At 45.9% G+C, this 18,838-nt stretch overlaps 2 protein-coding genes across 2 annotated transcripts; one reads left to right on the plus strand and one right to left on the minus strand.

Annotated features, from left to right (window-relative positions):
* Nucleotides 1–25: 25 nt before the first annotated feature.
* LOC105013879 (transmembrane prolyl 4-hydroxylase) lies at nt 26–17,732 on the minus strand. Its single transcript, XM_010875720.4, has 9 exons — nt 16,697–17,732; nt 12,700–12,781; nt 5,807–6,003; nt 5,608–5,698; nt 4,090–4,261; nt 3,788–3,973; nt 2,873–2,963; nt 2,272–2,395; nt 26–1,957 (listed from the first exon to the last, which is right to left on the minus strand). Exons 1-9 carry the CDS (start codon nt 17,063–17,065, stop codon nt 1,743–1,745), a joined length of 1,527 nt encoding a protein of 508 aa, XP_010874022.2. The 5' UTR covers nt 17,066–17,732; the 3' UTR covers nt 26–1,742.
* LOC105013878 (secreted frizzled-related protein 5) lies at nt 5,947–12,331 on the plus strand. The gene is made up of 5 exons (XM_010875719.3): nt 5,947–6,017; nt 9,993–10,513; nt 11,136–11,314; nt 11,517–11,606; nt 11,766–12,331. Exons 1-5 carry the CDS (start codon nt 6,015–6,017, stop codon nt 12,083–12,085), a joined length of 1,113 nt encoding a protein of 370 aa, XP_010874021.2. The 5' UTR covers nt 5,947–6,014; the 3' UTR covers nt 12,086–12,331.
* Nucleotides 17,733–18,838: the final 1,106 nt, after the last annotated feature.

Here is an 18,838-nt window from a genome sequence, read left to right on the forward strand (position 1 = left end):
TAATTGAAGACACGTTCACATTAGGTACAGAAAACAGTTTTTTTTTTTTATTGTTTTCGATGACATTGTATGCATACAGAAAACTAGAAATGCAATAGATTCAGCATAACATCAGTCAGATAAAGACATTCATCAATTAAATTAACTCATAATAAATAATTCAATGCAACACAAATAAATACATAAATACAAAAATAAATAAACACACTAATCTGTATCCTGAAAACAGGGGCATAGGTTTGTATTGCATATTGGGGGGCAAATGGATTTCACACACTTTCCGAGGAAGGGGGGGGGGGGGTTGGGGGGGTCAATATTACATTATTAATATATGTAATATTGACCTGCCCTCCCAATCTACATCCCAGTCTGAATAATGCAGAAATTGAATATGTACGGTTTCCTGAACAAGTTTCTTGTTCAACAGAATGGACAGCACATCGTGAGAATTGAGTGCTTCGTCATATTTATACAACCAGGAATTGCAACATAGGAACTAGGTTTGGACTTTACTTGTGTAGAGTCAAATTGTTACCAACAAACTCGACTATGTAAGAATGAAACGAATGGCACCACTGAAGCGGATCATTTAAAATGTTAAGGTGATATGCGTTCGCAGAGGACCACGGGTGGAGCCCAGTATGGGAGCAGGGACAGTGGAGAAAATAAAGCTGTTAGCAGCATAGAGGAAAACTGCATTATTATACATGGACTCCTCCCTAAAGACAGTGGGCCGAGCCAAAGTTGACGGCTCGGGTTTATTATTTGCTACTCTAGCACCCGTCAATTATACCTGGTTGACATACGCTCTCAGATCACATCACTCATGAAGAAAATAGACTGAGGACGACACAGACACACATCACACATCAACTCTGTTATGTCAGGAAGACATAAGGAGATTATCACATTATATAGATATGGCTCAATTTGCTGTCTGGTAACTTCACGTACCATGTGCTTACAACATTTAACACAAGGGCGAATCCAGTAGCTAACTTCGACTGGCAAAAGCAGACAAATACAACCCAAATGTAATTGTAATGTATATGGACTTGGTATGCATTAGATACATTCCACAGGTATATTGTCTCATTTCAAATAATGTCTGAGGGCAGGATCCTCATTCAAGTCAACATTTCATTTAGTCTCACACTGACATTTAATAATTCACAACTAAGTGATCATTTCACTTAAATGTACCTTAGGAAACCAGGGGTGTCAAACATAAGAAAGAGAAAAAGGATTCCTATCAGGCCAATTTGAGAGTTAAATATTGTTTTAGTAGGAGTGGTAGGACTAAATAAAATGCTCAGCTAAATAAATGGAAAATTGCATGGATTCAGAGATTATTTTGTCATTTCAATACCATCCCTTTGGATCTTGCAATTCAACTTGAACCAGGTATGTGACAGACTTTGAGAACTCAATGCTATAAATTAACTCAAACCAACTCAAAATTGTAAAGATTATAATGGACCTACATCACTTCCATTCAGATTATTTTAGACTTGATAAAAACAATGGAATTGAAGGCTGGACAGTAAGGGAGCATTGGAATTTCCCAAAATTTATGGGCAAAGGATTCTTTTTAGCCAACTTTGCCGGCAAGATATCAGTGCATTTCGCGGGACCAGGATACATTCCAAAAATGGCCCCTGGGGCAAAATTTGCTTGAAACCTCCAGCTTAAAGTAATTGTGCATCTCCCCATAGTATGTTCCCTGCGATCCTAGTAAAGTACTAGAGGTCTTGATGGATGTCGTTGCGATGGAGACGGGGCTCCAGCTGCTCTTTGCCTGACTCGTCCTCCTGTCTGTGGGTCACCAGTCTCTGGTAGCGGGCCTGGCGTTGGTGGTCCGGATCAACGTTCACCCAGCTGTTGGCCACCCACTTCACCCCGCGGGTCACAGGACAGTCCCCGTGGAGGGAGTACTCATCCAGCTCCCCCATCCAACCTGGGTACGGAGATCTCTACCATATCACTATGTACTTGGACTAAAATGTGGCTTTATTGTGGACACTTTTAGCTGTTTGTTTGGTGTGTGTTCATGTTTTACTAACCTGGTGGGAACCGAAAATGCCCACAAACAAAAAAACAAGTTACCATGATAAAAAATTATATTTCCGGGAATAAAAGTTTAAATGTTACAGGTGGCGGTACGTTTTTAGGGATATGGTTAGAGGTTTTAGTTAGGTTTAGGGTTAGAGTATGGAAGATAGAATTCCAAGGGGTTCCACAGCGTGAGTGTGTGCGAGAGTGTGTGTCTACCTTTTCCATCCGAGAGATGGTTGTACCAGAGCAGAGCACTCCCAGCAGTCGGCTTCACCCTGAGATTTCCTCTGTCACAGCTGTGCTGCGTGTCGGTCAGATCCACGCCATCCTGCACTAGTGCCTGGAAAATACCAACAAACGCGTACACTCCAACAACCGCTCCTTTATGACCCTGTTACAGAGCATGACAGTAGCTTCTCACTGAACGCTCTCTGTCATTGTTCAGCACTACGTTTGACTTGGGGGCACCGTGCCTGACGCTGCGTAAAAGCCAGAAGCGTTTCCCGTGCTCATGTGCGGAGGCGCTGTACGACTGCGAGAGCGAAGTCTTGAATATTCACATTTCCACTGTAGTCATTTGGCAGAGGCTATTATTCACAGCACAGCATTATTAAATTTGGTGCAAAGTGCCTTTTCTCAGGAGCACATCCGATTCCCCCCAATATCTCTCTTATGAACTCACGGATTTGAACCGGCTCTCTTTAGTTTTCTGGCCCAATCCTCGAACCACTAGGTAACTGCCACCCCCCTCCCTCTCGTGGCCATGTCATTTCACTGAGTGCACCTTTAAGCCATAGTGTGTTCTGACTCCACCCACCTCCTCCTTGTAGGTGCGATTGTCTGCCACAGGGAAGGTGGTCAGTCCGCCCCCATCCACAGAGTTTAGGTAGAGAGACACAGTGATGTACCTGGGGTGACGAACACAATATTAAGGTGGATTTCCATACAGAACTTTACCTCAGTGTTTTACCCATCTACATGAGCTGGCACCGGTGTCTCACTGGGTCACTGACCGACCATGGCACCTCATACCACGGGTTTGAAAAATGTTTTTTTGGATATAATAATCATTAGGTTGGGTTTCAGGCCATGGAGATCATAGGTCATTTTACGAGTTCAGAGTCGGGTCCAGTGATTTCTCATTCTCAATAGACATACAGCAATTAGACCAAAATAATTTGCCATGCTCAACATAAAGCTCTGGAATATATTAAGAGACTGCTGCACCTTTTTCTTTCAGAAGCGTTCAATTTGCAATGGTCTCTTAATTTTAACCCTTCTGTTCCTCACTCAAAACCTTCCTTTTCGACTTTTATGGAAAGGAAAGAAAAAGGTGCAGCTGTCTCTTAATTCTTTCCGGATGTGTCTATATAATTATATATGAATATATGAATGTGTCTCTATAATTATTTGATCAAACATATTTTATAGTCCTATTTCTGTTTTGTTTTGTAAGCTCCAACAGTAATTTTCTGACTTCTATAAAAAGCCATTCCGCTAGTGGTCCTGACATTTCTATATAAAAGTAAATTTTTTGTTTAATTACGATTATGTTCCTTTCAAGGTCAAGAGAGAAGGACCTATTCTGTGTTCTAATGTCAGCAACACAAGTCCAAATGTAGCTTCTAAAGGATTATGTCAATTATAATCATTTGACTAGAAGCCAGGAGGATCAAAGTGCACAGTTATACAAACAGGTGGATGCAATTAAGACATACAGAAGGACGCAGACCTGCACGAGATCTCCGTGTTTGCTGTGGTGTTTCCGGCCAGGCGCGTGTGAGAGCATGTGGTCTCCGTGCTGGAGGGGCTACTGTCGTGGTGGGCGTGGCTGAAGCCTCCCTGCTCATAGCGAATCACCTGCAGTGGTTCGCTAAGCTCTACCAGTGGCGAGGGCAAGCGTGCCAAGTGGGTCACCCTACGGAAGGAGATGGAGGCCGAAAACAAAGCAATGGAATCTGTGAATACTGAGGGAGTGGGACAATCAGTTTGGTTGTCTGTTTGTGTGTGTGTGTGTGTGTGTGTGTGTGTTACCTTTTCCGTATTGTGTGTAGTACATGGTGTGATCCGGGGCCCTGGTAAAGCCAGGTGTGCTGGCTCTTCCGCTTAGGTTGGCCCTGCCTTGTTCCACCTTCCTGCTGCTGTTGCAAGGGATGCTGGGACATGCCTTGGCACAAACACCTGAACTCCTCTAGGGTCAACACACCTGCAGAAAATGAGCCATTACAGCCATTCCTATCGGCAAAAACTCCACAGCAGGTTTGTAAGAGTCAAAGATCAAGGCGTGTCCTCTGATATTACACCGCTCTCTGAACCAGGAAGAATTTCTCAGCACACGTGGACCTATTTGACCTTCCCTCCTTCCACCAGGCCACACTGAGCTTGTTTGCAGCGCCCTCTGCAGGACCAGAGCACAGTCACTGTGCCGCAACACCCACTCATCCTATTTCTAACCACATTATCTCTCGCTCTCTCTCTCCTTAACATTATAGTACAATGGGCTCTCTCTCTCCTTAACATTATAGTACCATGGGCTCTCTCTCTCCTTAACATTATAGTACCATGGGCTCTCTCTCTCCTTAACATTATAGTACCATGGGCTCTCTCTCGCCTTAACATTATAGTACCATGGGCTCTCTCTCGCCTTAACATTATAGTACCATGGGCTCTCTCTCGCCTTAACATTATAGTACCATGGGCTCTCTCTCGCCTTAACATTATAGTACCATGGGCTCTCTCTCGCCTTAACATTATAGTACCATGGGCTCTCTCTCGCCTTAACATTATAGTACCATGGGCTCTCTCTCGCCTTAACATTATAGTACCATGGGCTCTCTCTTTGCCACTCCACTCTTTGTATTCTCAGCACCTCTTTCTTATCTAACAGCCAGGTTTAACTGGCACCTTGTTTGGATTTGCAGTTCTCTGTTTGACTGTCAAACTCCCTTCGTTCCTCCCTCCCTTGCTTGCTTGCTTTCTCAATGGAGCCATCCCTCTCTTTACCTCCCTCCCTTTCTCAATCCATCATCCCTCTTCCCCCTCCCTCCTTTTCTCAATGCTTGCGCTCTCTCCTTTCCTCCATATCTCCCTCATTGCCCTCTTTCAGTCTGCCCTTTCCTCAGTCTAATAATAACGTGTTCTGTTACTCTCGGCCGAGTGAACGTCCGGCCCCCCTCTCCCCTTGTCCCCCGATGAAGTAGCGCCCCAGACGAAACAAAAGCTCTGGGGTGCCGGAGGGTAGAATTGAGGCGAGGCTATGTGAGGGATGAGGGGGTACGGGGATCCGGGGGGGTGACAGGGTAGGCGGTTGGCGGGGGCACAGATTTTAATGAGAAGATGGAACACATCCGGCTCCGGGGACAAGCAAGCAGCGCCTGGCGTAAAGGCACCCGGTCATCGGCCCTCTGTTGCACGAGCGAACGAGTGACCGCACACACACACACACACACACAAGCACCCGCTTCAAAAACACTTTTACCACGCTGCCAAAGGGACAGCACATCCGTCTCTGGGAAAGACAGATGCACACGCCTGCAGATAAACACGACATGCCTGCAGGGCTGTTCTCAAGCCTGGTGAGGATCTGTCGTAGGTCCTCTGGTTTCAGCCAGGTGCCGTCCCGTGAACGTGAGTGACTCAGAATCTGCAAGCCAAAACACACGACCAAACACACCGGTAAGCCGCCCGCTGTCCTCCGTCTGAACACTTTCCCAATCCGTCCCATCAATCCCCGGCTTCGAGACCCTGTCACCTCCTGTCTCTGCAGTAGTCCGTCCTGATCCAGGTCCAGCAGGCTGAAGGTCTCCTTGGGCCGGAGGGAGAGAGGCGGCTGTAGTTCGTCCTCCAGTCCTCCCGGTGGAGCTGTGGCCTGACTCTCCATCAGACCCTTCAGCTGGGCCAGCTGAACAACCACGCCACACTCCTCCTCAGACAGGAAGCCAGGGATCTCTGACAGGAAAATGGTAAGAGTGGGGGGAGGTTAAGTCATTCATTAACCGTGTAGGGGCACCAGCTAACCTAGCGTTAGCCCATCTGACCAGCAACCAAGCAAAGCAGTTAACCCTAAATGCTTCCCAGGCTCTTCCTCTGACAGCTCACCAGTTCGGTGGAAGCCTGGAACAAGCTCAGGTTTCACCTAGTCAACAGCTGGGTTGATAACAGTTCAAACACACAGACAGGCCACACATCCAGACTTAAAATAACAGCACTCTAGTGGTGTCCCATTTAGCATAACAACCAATAGCCATCAGGTCCATGATCAAGGATTAGCAGATATTAAAAGACCAGGGTGATGAACGACTACAGGGCGGGGTGGCAGATGGACTAAAGCTTAAAGTGGTGGGACCGTAATGCAAATTTCGCTTTTTAGACCATGTTCTGGACAAGCTGGATGAATTTGTCATTGTGCGCTAACACAACGCTCTCAAACCTGACTGCTTATCCAAGTCGCTCTGCAATAGACTCTGCTAAATGACTGAAATGTACAGACTTCCCTTGTTGTTGCCTCGCTGCCAGTGAGGATTCACACAGAGACAGATGCCTGAAGACCTGTTTAGCATACTGAGTGAACATAAATGGAACATAAGTGGATCAGGACACCAGAGGCTCAGGTGACAACAGTACCAGCACGACTTTAGGGCTTGTCTACATTACGAGAGAGAGAAGAAACTGCTAGATATAGACTTATTTTGTGTAATCATTTCCATAGCTTTAAATACACCGGCGTACCACAAAGGATTGTGGCCATCAATTACGTGAAAAATCAAGCGATATGCCTGTGCACAATACAGAAACTTAAAACAGTTCCAACACACTTGTATTCACACCTGCAGAACTCCTGGGGGGGCTCTAGTGAAAATGTGGTGCATACTTGAGAAGATCTACAAGGATTAAAGCAGTGATCAAGTACTGAATAAAGGGGCATGTCTGCATGAGACATTTCAGTTTTTGTCTGCAATAAAATTTGCCACAAATTATTAAAATGATGTTTTCGCTTTGGTATTATGGGGCATTGTGTGTATATTGTTTGCAAAAAAAGTATTTAATCAATTATAAATTAAGTCTAAAACACAACAAACTTTGCAGAGATTTAACAAGTCTGAGTACTAGTATTAGCAGAGTTAGGTAACATGAGTTTTCACAAAATCTCATGAACACTGAGCTTTTGTTGTGAATAACATGCTGACAGACATTCAGACTTATAGTCCATAGCTTTGTGGAAGCATGAAGGTGATGGTTGACAATTTAGATGTTTGGCAGTTTACACTGAAAAAATGCATAGTTGACAGAAATCTGGCAACAAGTCTTGTCTATCTAAATATAAATTACTGCAGTGTAAATAGTGGATTGCTGGGAACTAAAGGTTATTAACAAATAGGTTATGGTTAACCTGCTTTACCAAAGCTTTTCAGGACAAAGAAGTTCTTATAAATAAATGAAAACAACTAAAGCTTTGCAAACAGATTAATTACTGCTTTTTCACCACACTGAAAAAGCAGTAATTATTTTTACAATTTGTTAACCAATTGCTTGTGACCAAAAGGAACCATTTCTCCATGCAGTGTTTGGTTTAGCTTTCTCTGCAACGTGTTTGAGTAGGTGTGTACACAAAGGGGCTGTTAAGTGATTGTGGATATGGGAATAATGAGAACTCCCTGGCCTGCCCCCCGTCACCCACCAGGGATCTATTTGTGGTATGGCCCGACCCACTGACAGTGCTAATGAGCCAGGGCAGTAAATGTCTCCCAGGGGGGGGGTTGACTGGGAGAGGTATTGTGGTTCCCCTGGGTGGGAGTTGGACTGTTGGTTGCTCATATTAGTCAACACGGGGGAGTAACAGCCTGTCTGTGAACGCTTGATATCATCATTCTCATTCAGACCCATTCGCATGCATAGAGATCTTGGGAGAGCAGCAAGACCACCCAAAACACACTAACCATATGAATAACGCCACGGACACAACAGACTGGCAGAGTTGCTGTAAAAAGAGGACAAACTATGCTCACCCACCAAAACAACGTGGACAGTAAAGCTAGGTACATTTGTTAATGTGGCTCTAAACCTAACCGTTTCTATATTAAATGCAAAATGTTTCATGCAATGTCCATGTTTTTGACTTTACGCTCCCCTTTGCAATGTGTTTTCAGGTATTGACAGAAAGCAACTCAAAGGTAGATAATGTATTGTGCCTATTTAGGGGTTAGTTGTAGGTATGAGATGTTTTAAGTATGATGCTATCATGACTACAGATAAGAGTTACACTGATGAGTAAGGTAAAGTGCACCAACATCAAGACCACCCCGGTTATTTGGCACTGCAGAGTTATAGTGTTTTGTTTTTACCTCTGAACGGAATCTTAATCATCATTAATCAGCAGTCATTCTTGATTAATCAGCAGTCATTCAAGCCTGTCACAGTTAGGGTTCATTATGTAGTATATAGAAACATCTCACCTTTTTACTTACTGAACGCATTGGCATGACACCACCATTAAATGAAAAACTATCTGTAATGTCGCCTCATGCAACTTTTGACCTCAGAAAAATGCCATAGGATAGGCACATTTAAAACTGGCTTCACTATCAAATGACATATTATTATAGTGCATATGATATTATGCTATTCTAAGTTTCCAGATAAGATAGGAGAGAATGCAGGACCCCTGATAACCCCCATAGCAGCCCCCCTCCCCTCCCTCTGTCTCTCCCTCTGCGTCTTCCCTCTGTCCCTTCCTCTCCTAATAAAAGGCTTCCGGGTGGACGTCTGCCAATACAGTAAAAGCCTTGTTCCACTCAGCTGTACTTACTGTACTCTGGCTGATGAGAAAGCCAACGGGTAGGAGGGAGAATGAATGATGGAGGGAGGAAAAGGAGAAAGAGAGGGACTGATGGCTAATCCCTATTGTCCAGTCACACCTCATTACGATGGATGGGTGATATGAATGAAAGGGACTGGGTCTGCCCCTCCCACCCTCTCTGGGGAGGAAGTGACCTGCTTCACTTGACAGGAATCAGGTCACGGGCCTTGAGGTAGGCCAACACTCACACCTCCTGCTTTCACACGCAGGTCGCTCCACGCGCACGGGCCGGGTGCGCTCAAACACGCGCTCGGCTCTGGGATGTCTCGTCCAATCATGTTTGCATGTGCGCACGCACGCACTATCACTGTTCGTGGTCTACAAGCAGGTTCATAGATGTCCTCAAGACATGCAGACAGGTATGAGAAAGGCTGACCTAGGGTTCCTCTAAAATACAGCCGTACAATCATATAGGAGGAGTGGAGAGGTGTGGGGGGAAGAAGCCTTGGACGATTTGAAGGAGGGTGGAGAATGGGGTAGGACAGGAGTGAGCGGGAGACGAGGGTCCATTTTTAAAACCGAGCCTGCGGGGAGAATGGAGCGGGTTCGTGACACGAGGGGACTCTTTTCCCCACTTCAAGCTGCGGGGGCGGAAGGGCAAGTCAGGCTAAGTCAGCACAACACGCTGCGGGAGCATGACATCCAGAACGCACGCGCCCACATGTACATGTACGTACGCAGGCGCACACACACACACACAGGTACGGAAGCGTGCACACCCCCCCACACACACAAACACACACACACACACACTTGATATCGTGAACCAGCAGAAGCCTCTGTGACAGGACGCTCGCTCTCTCCGAGCACACTGGAGCTAATGAGGGGGATTGGGTTTCCCTTCTAATCCCATGTCAAGCACAGTCTCATTCTCTTGTACTCCACGCCCTCCCCCCTGTTGTAACTCCGGCCCACTCTCCTCCCCTCCCCCAGCCCTTTCCTATGCAAATGCAGACAAAACCAAAAGAGAGGTGACGCGTCACCACCCAGTATAAATACACCTATATCTGCTCCCTGTCATTCAGACCCTGACCACACACACACAAACACTCGCTCACTCCAGTAGCTCTCTGCTCTCCAGTCTGAGATCTTCTCTGCGCCTCCCGGGATGACCCCAGTTTTGGCGCCCCGTCTTCACGCCTCATGTCCGGGGAGATCTTTGCGAGTCCTTGCCCCCCTTCTTGTTCTCATCCTCCTGCTTCCAGCTGTACCTGGCCGGGGCGTGAGGCTGGAGGCCAGGGCTGCGTCGAGCGTCAGACCCGGGTCTGAACCCAGACGCGCGGCCGGGTTGAGGATCGTGGAAGCGGCGGAGGTCAGCCCTGAACATGGAGCTGAGGCGGTGGGTGGCGTCCTGTCGGCGGACAGCAGCACCGGGCACTGGGAGCTCCGCACCTCCTCCCGCTGTGTGCCAGTCCCGCCAGGCATGGCGCTTTGCCGGGACATCGGCTACGCCACCATGAGGATGCCCAACTTGCTGGGCCATGAGTCGCCAGGGGAAGCCGTCCAACAGAGTGCCAGCTGGTTGCCCCTGCTCGCCAGGGAGTGTCACCCGGACGCACGCATCTTCCTCTGCTCGCTGTTCGCGCCCATCTGCCTGGACAGGTAAGTCAAGGTATTTCTTCGTAGGGATGAGAGGGTCGAGATTTATATAAGCTTAAAGAGACACCGTCACTGAGAAAGTCAAAGGAGGATGGTGTTCTTTGAAAGGAAGTAACTGGAGTGCTGAACAGACTTGTTTCGCTGTGACATTTGAATTCCTTTGGCCTGGGCAGTTCTAGATCTTTATCGTGATAACATTACAGGCATTTTGTCAAATGGTGCATGGTGTCTTTTGGAAAGCTCTTCTAACCAAAGCAGACGCTGTGAGGAAATCTACACTGTGTCTGTTTGAGTAGGGGGGGCTAAGCAAGGAATTACACCCCACTGGGAGCTATGCTAATCCAGGCTCGCCTCACAGGAAAGGTCCTGGTTTCACACAGCCATCATCAAAGGGACTCCAAAATGGCCCATTCTCACACCTGTTTTTTTTTTATCAAGACAGAAAACAAGATTAAGATTCAAAGGGCAAATGTTTTTAAATTGGATAGAGGCTAGTCTTTTACAAATACTCCTTTCCTGATTAAGATCATTTATCCTGCCTGCTTTCTCTCTCTCTCTCTCTCTCTCTCTCTCTCTCTCTCTCTCCGCGTGGCTCGCCCTTCCTTTGTCCTCTTGTCCCCCACAGGTTTGTGTCTCCATGTCGGAGCCTGTGTGAGTCGGTGCGGGACAGCTGTGCTCCCATCATGGCTTGCTATGGCTACCCCTGGCCGGACATCCTTCACTGCGACCAGTTCCCTGACGATCACCTCATGTGTATCTCCTCCGTCACCAACACCAGCGCCACCATAGGGGCGCGCACCCAAGGTGAGACGGGCATGCGACTCCCTGTCTAAGGTTGTCCTGTTGTGTACGTCAGCCAGGAATGGGATATGTCTACGTCCCGTATATCTTGGTTGGTAGAAGCGGACTCTTAGAACGCCAATGGTTGTGGGTTTGAATCCCACAGAGGGAATTTAAGTCGCCATGGGTAAAAGTGTCTTACATCTCAGTGTGTTGCCCATTTCAGTGGTGCCCCGGGCAAGCTGTCGAGATTGTGAACTGGAGGAGGCCCCGTCTGCCAAAGTCCTTCTGGAGACCTTCTGCCGGAGTGACTTCGGTGAGTCGACAACGTCCTTTTGCGCCCTGACTTACAAAGCTCGGTTTTGACCTATTCCAACATTTCCTCATCCCGTCCACCGACCATATAAGACACCCTAGATGTATCCTAGTCATAAATATAAATAAATAATTGAAATATTCTCCTCTGTGTCCCCAGTGGTGAAACTGAGGCTTACGCGGCTCACGTCCAGCCCGCTGACTCTGGCCCAGTTCTCCCTGGCCTCTCGTCTACAGGCCCTGAAGCACGGCCCCCTCCTGGGAGGGCAGATCCGGTCCCGCCTGCAGCTGTGGCTGGACAGAGACGCCACGTGCGTACGGAACATGACCCGACGCCACCCGCAAGGCGGGTCCTTTCTGGTGACGGGCACTGTGCAGGGGGACCGGCTGGTGATCCACAAAGCCTTCGCGTGGAGCAAACGGGACCGGAATCTGATGGCTGCAGCCCGCAAGTGGAAACAGCACCGATGTAGAGGCTAGCAGGCACCAGAGACGGAGGAGCTGGAAGTTGAATTAGATCTGAGATGGGCATAAGCCCAGCTACTGCTTAGCTGTACCTGTACCAACTCTGGATTCAGTGATAGACTTAGGGAAATATAATCATGTCCTTGGATAGCTGGATGGATGTTTCAAGAGAGGATGCTGGTGAGGGGAGGACGCTCTGCGTTCCCAAATGTACATATCTATAAATTATAAGTAAAATATCACCGATCTATATTTCTAAAAGGTTGACGGAAATTAAAGGAGTGTTCTGAAAAGGTTGAGTTCTGCATTTATATGCTCTTGAAGGGTTTTCTGCTTTCACTGGCTGTATCATACATGCTAAACTACACATATTCTTGGAAACACAATATTGGTCAGTCACAGGTGATTGGAGATGTAAGTATAGGGTCCTGGGACCTGGGTGGAGATGTACGCACTCAATAACTACAGTGAGTCGCTCTGGATAAGACCTGTTAAATGACATAAATGGAAATAACTACCCTGACTGCATCCAGTCATTGCTCTGCCTGTCCCTTTCCCGGTACCCCCCTGGTCTGCCAAAGTGCTTCTTGTGAGCGTTGCATTTAAAAGGTGAAAGGTGCCATTCTTACCAAATAACAGAGGCTTGAGGCTGAGAGTCTTCATCTCATGGCTTCTGTCAGGCATGAGTGACACCCTCTGGACATGACCCACCTGAGGAAACACAGTTTACATGAATACCAGAAAGATATGGCCATCATCTAGAGGCATACACATTATCAGCCATAACATTATGACCACTGACAGGTGAAGTGAATAACACTGATAATCTTGTTATCATTGCACCTGTCAGTGGGTGGGATTTATTAGACAGCAAGTGTACATTTTGTCCTCAAAGTTGATGTGTTAGAAGCAAAATGGGCAAGCGTAAGGATCTGAGCGACTTTGACAAGGGCCAAATTGTGATGGCTAGATGTCTGGGTCAGAGCATCTCCAAAACTGCAGCCCTTGTGGGGGGTTCCTGGTCTGCAGTGGTCAGTACCTATTAAAAGTGGTCCAAGGAAGGAAAAGCTGTGAACTGGCATCAGGTTCATGGGCGGCCAAGACTCATTGATGCATGTGGGGAGCGAAGCCTGGCCTGTGTGGTCTGATCCAGCAGACGAGCTACTGTAAAAGTTAATGCTGTTACTGATAGAAAGGTGTCAGAATACACAGTGCATCGCAGTTTGTGGCATATGGGGCTGCATAGCCGCAGACCAGTCAGAGTGACATTGCAAAAAGCACTCACAGTGGGCAAGTGAGCATCAGAACTGGACCACGGAGCAATGGAAGAAGGTGGCCTGGTCTGACGAATCACGTTTTCTTTTACATCACGTGGATGGCCAGGTGCATGTGTGTCGCTTACCTGGAGAACACCTGGCACCAGGATGCTCTATGGGAAGAAGGCAAGCTGGCGGAGGCAGCGTGATGCTTTGGGCAATGTTCTGCTGAGAAACCTTGGGCCCTGCCATTCAGGTGGATGTTACTTTGACACGTAAAGTGGGGAGAACAAGTATTTGATACAGTGACGATTCTGCAGGTTTTCCCACTTACAAAGCATGTAGAAGTCTGTCATTTTTATCATAGGTACTCTTCAACCGTGAGTGACGGAATCTAAAACAAAAATCCAGAAAATCACATTGTATGATTTTTAAGTAATTAATTTGCATTTTCTTTCATGACATAAGTATTTGATACATCAGAAAAGCATACCTTAATATTTGCTACAGAAACCTTTGTTTGCAATTACAGGGATCATACGTTTCTTGTAGTTCTTGACCAGGTTTGCACACACTGCAGCAGGGATTTTGGCCCACTCCTCCATACTGACCTTCTCCAGATCCTTCAGGTTCCGGGGCTGTTGCTGGGCAAATACAGACTTTCAGCTCCCTCCAAAGATTTTCTAATGGGTTCAGGTCTGGAGACTGGCTAGGCCCTTGAGATGCTTCTTATGGAGCCACTCCTTAGTTGCCCTGACTGTGTTTCGGGTCTTTGTCATGCTGGAGGACCCAGCCACGACCCATCTTCAATGCTCTTACTGGGGGAAGGAGGTTGTTGGCCAAGATCTCGCAATACATGGCCCCATCCATCCTCCCCTCAATACGGTGCAGTCGTCCTGTCCCCTTTGCAGAAAAGCATCCCTAAAGAATGTTTCCACCTCCATGCTTCACAGTTGGGATGGTGTTCTTGGGGTTGTACTCATCCTTCTTCTTCCTCCAAACACGGCGAGTGGAGTTTAGACCAAAAAGCTCTATTTTTGTCTCATCAGACCACATGACCTTCTCCCATTCCTCCTATGGATCATCCAGATGGTCATTGGCAAACTTCAGACGGGCCTGGAAATGCGCTGGCTTGAGCAGGGGGACCTTGCGTGCGCTGCAGGATTCTAATCCATGACGGCGTAGTGTGTTACTAATGGTTTTCTTTGAGACTGTGGTCCCAACTCTCTTCAGGTCATTGACCAGGTCCTGCCGTGTAGTTCTGGGCTGATCCCTCAACTTCCTCATGATCATTGATGCCCCACGAGGTGAGATCTTGCATGGAGCTCCAGACCGAGGGTGATTAACCATCATCTTGAACTTCTTCCATTTTCTAATAATTGCGACAACAGTTGTTGCCTTCTTACCAAGCTGCTTGCCTATTGTCCTGTAGCCCATCCCAGCCTTGTGCAGGCCTACAATTTTATCCCTGATGTCCTTACACAGCTCTCTGGTCTTGGCCATTGTGGAGAGGTTGGAGTCTGTTTGATTGAGTGTGTGGACAGGTGTCTTTTATACAGGTAACAAGTTCAAACAGGTGCAGTTAATACAGGTAATGAGTGGAGAACAGGAGGGCTTCTTAAAGAAAAACTAAAATGTCTGTGAATTCTTATTGGTTTGTAGGTGATCAAATACTTATGTCATGCAATAAAATGCAAATTAATTATTTTGAAAAATCATTCAATGTGATTTTCTGGATTTTTGTTTTAGATTCCGTCTCTCACATTTGAAGTGTACCTACGATAAAAATGAGAGACCTCTAATATGCTTTGTAAGTAGGAAAACCTGCAAAATCGGCAGTGTATCAAATACTTGTTCTCCCCACTGTACCACCTACCTAAGCATTGTTGCAGACCATGTGCACCCTTTCATGGCAACAGTATTCCCTGATGGCATTGGCCTCTTTCAGCAGGATAATGTGCCCTGCCACAAAACATAAATGGTTCAGGAATGGTTTGAGGAACATAACAACGAGTTCAAGGTGTTAACTTGGCCTCCAAATTCCCCAGATCTCAATCCAATCAAGCATCTGTGGGATGTGCTGGACAAACAGGTCCGATCCATGGAGGCCCCACCTCGCAACCTACAGGACTTATCTCCTAACGTCTTGGTGCCAGATACCACAACACACCTTCAGAGGTCTAGTGGAGTCCACGCCTCGATGGGTCAGTGTAGATTTGGCGGCAAAAGGGAGACCTACAGAATATTAGGCAGGTGGTCATAACGTTATGGCTGATCTGTGTATGTCATAGTGGTTCTCACAAACAAAAAGATCCCCTTTGCATTTGCAAATCTAACAAGAGTACCAAGCTAAGGTTGAATTTGGGTATATATAACAATATTGGCCAGCACTGCGGACGTAGATTAAGTCTGGTCCTGGACAAAACAAATCAAGCTCAATAGAATTCCTTAGGCTTGGTTTTCTTGTCCTGGTCTAAGCTTAATCTGTGTCTGTGAAACCGCCCTATAAAGTAGATGGCGTTTCGATGGGATTTGAAAGTATGGGATGCCAGTTTATAGCTACCTGCAGTTTTGGAATGCTTATTCAAAGGTATTGATGATTCCAATGGGGCCCAGCCCTCTTAAAATGGTTATGGTCAAAACTGCCACGGCAATATGCAGGCTATGGTGGATCCAATGATTAAGTAAGTGAGTATTCAGGGGGTGGGGGGGATCTACCAGTCTAAAAGGCTTAGCTAAAGTGCTAGAGGGAAGCTGTCATGCATAACAGTCTTGAGTCAGTGGCAGCCAATCTGCCCAATTAGCTGTAAGATATCCATGCAACCACTTATGTTGACTCATTCATTTATTCATTTATACATCCACTTTCAAGCACACTTCATGCATGCAGTTCGCCTACCCATACTTGCACTCAACTGTCACAGGCACAAAATAAACTTGCTGGTTGAATTTGCCAGTGATAAATGTCATTTTAAAACGTGGACCGGAATTGAGAAAACGAGACCTGTGGAGTATTGTACACATTTTCCTTTCATAAGGAGACTAACCCGGGGTATGTATCTTAAATTATGTACAAGCTATTGAGCTATGAATGTCTGAATATCTGTCACATATCGAACGTCAAACTAACTTTACCACGGTCACAAAACACCATAGTACACAATTTTACAAAGCGCAACTTTTCCAGCTATAAATCGCAACCTTTCACCTCATGATGTTATGGCCCATAAACGGGTACACCCCGGCCTGGGCTAGCTCAGTAGAACTCCCTCAATGCAGAGGACCTGAGCATAAACAATAAAAAGACGGGCAAACGTTGTCTTTCTGTCCAACATGGTGGTTTGCAGCCACAGACTCCCCATCCACTTACCCGTATCCCCTCGATACGTGGAAGACTGAAGCTTTGACTGACATCAATGTCAGGGTCTTGCTGAGGTGGGTCTGAAGGGGACAGACGGCTGGCAACCCCGCTAGATGCCGGAGATGCGTCCACGTCGCTGACAGTATCCCCTGGGCTGTTATTATAATGTACGTAAAGAAGCAGACCAATTACGTTTATGATATAGACGTGAAAGAAGACCATGACCACCACGAAGTATGCCCGGGAGCAGACACTACTCTTCTGGATCTGAATCCGCTCCCTGCCATGCGAGGGCAAAAACGACGGTGACGACTCCAAGCTTTCCTGAGATTCATCGTCCATTTCGGAATGTATATGTTGTCTATTGCTATAATCCATGACTAGCTAGTAGTAGTATTAAATGTCAGACTGAACATTTAGGTAGTCCAGACTTACTGACAGGTTACTTCGCTGACTTCTTTCACTACACTAGTACAGTACTGTACAGTAGTAGCGTTAGCTAACGTTTACGATAGCTGGTAACAACATTATGCAGAGATTTAATTTAATCTCAAATTGCTAGCTAATTAGCCAACACGTAGCTACAACTAACGACGTCAGAGAAAAAGTGTAACCGCTAACAACGTCAGCGATTTAGCTAGGCCTAGTATTACTATAGCATACAAGCAGGTTATATTAATAGTGCTTCAGACTGCCTTGACACGAAAGGCTATGCCGTGTCGTTGTAATCTATTTTAATTTGATAAAATAAAATTACAACCCGTATTCATTAAGTGTTAAACATCCGAGAACACAAAAACGTACAACAGGACAATGATAATCCATTGTTCTTGTAGCAACTGTTAGCTAACGTTATGCCCCTGGGCAACGCTGTGCCCCTGACAACGATAAAATCAACCTAACAACGTCAACAACCATAAACAAGAGCAGGGAGAAGAGTAGACTAGTGCTAGCTCAGTTCGAAATCCCTCAAAACAATATCGCCCTCTGGCGGAAGACCAGAATTAAATATGTCGAAGCAGTGAGCCTGCGTTACCACAAGAGATCAGGCTAATCTAGGGAAGGGACGCAAGCCAAGGGTCTGCCACAGAGGGATGAAAAGATGTTGTTGGGCCCTGGAATAATACACCAAAAATACTCTACTGAGCACAGTCATTTGTACCTGTTATGTGTGACAAACAGACAAATCAGATCCACTGAGAAATATTTGGATCTAAGTTACCTTAATACCTCTTTAAAATACTTTGAGTGTCTGTTTAATAAAAGTTGAGTTAGGTCTGAAGTATCTCTCGTGTACAGTCTGTCTATGTATTTTGTCTGCAGTTACTATCTTGTTTGTTATTCAAATGTTTTCCGCTGTATCTCATCTCTCGGTTTGAGTCTCCTTGTTCTCCACTGTTGTCAGTGTCTTTCTGTGTGATTCTCCTTGTTGTCCTTGTTGCCACTATCTGTGTATCTCATCTGTCTGATTCTCCTTGTTCCTCTCGGCTGTCACTCTCTGTCTCAGTGATTCTCATGTCTGTATGTGATTATATTACTCTTGCCTGACACTGTCCATGCCTCTACTTCTGTGCTGTCACTATGCCATACCCTACTGCCAGTAGACGGCGCTGCGGTTCACTGTTCTCTGCCATCTTGTCAATGATAGATCAAAAATAAAAATCATAGAGATAGCTAGATGCCAGTTCTTACAGAGATTGGCGATATAATCAATTAATACATGTACATAAATGGCAAAATCATAAATAGATTAAAAAATATATATCATAGAGGTAAGTAGCTGACAAACTCATAGAGGTAGGTAGATTACGCATAGAGATAAATTACTATCTGGATAAATCATCTATGAATTAATAGATTAACCAAGATAGAGATAGATTAACCAACAGATAGATGACCAATACATAGAGATGGATTATGTATTCTAGCTCAATGAATTCATAGAGATAGATAGGTGACATAAAAGTCACCTACCTATCTTTATGAATTAATAGATGTAGATAAATGGCCAACAGATATATCATCAATTCATAGATAGATAGATCAACAATAAAAATCAGAGATCGCTAGATGCCAATTCATTGTTCATTACTGACAAACTCATAGATGGATATAAAAAAAAAAATAGAGATAGGTAGTTGACAAACTCAT

Source organism: Esox lucius, chromosome 12 (genome assembly GCF_011004845.1).
Source record: "Esox lucius isolate fEsoLuc1 chromosome 12, fEsoLuc1.pri, whole genome shotgun sequence".
Classification (NCBI taxonomy): Eukaryota; Metazoa; Chordata; class Actinopteri; order Esociformes; family Esocidae; genus Esox; species Esox lucius.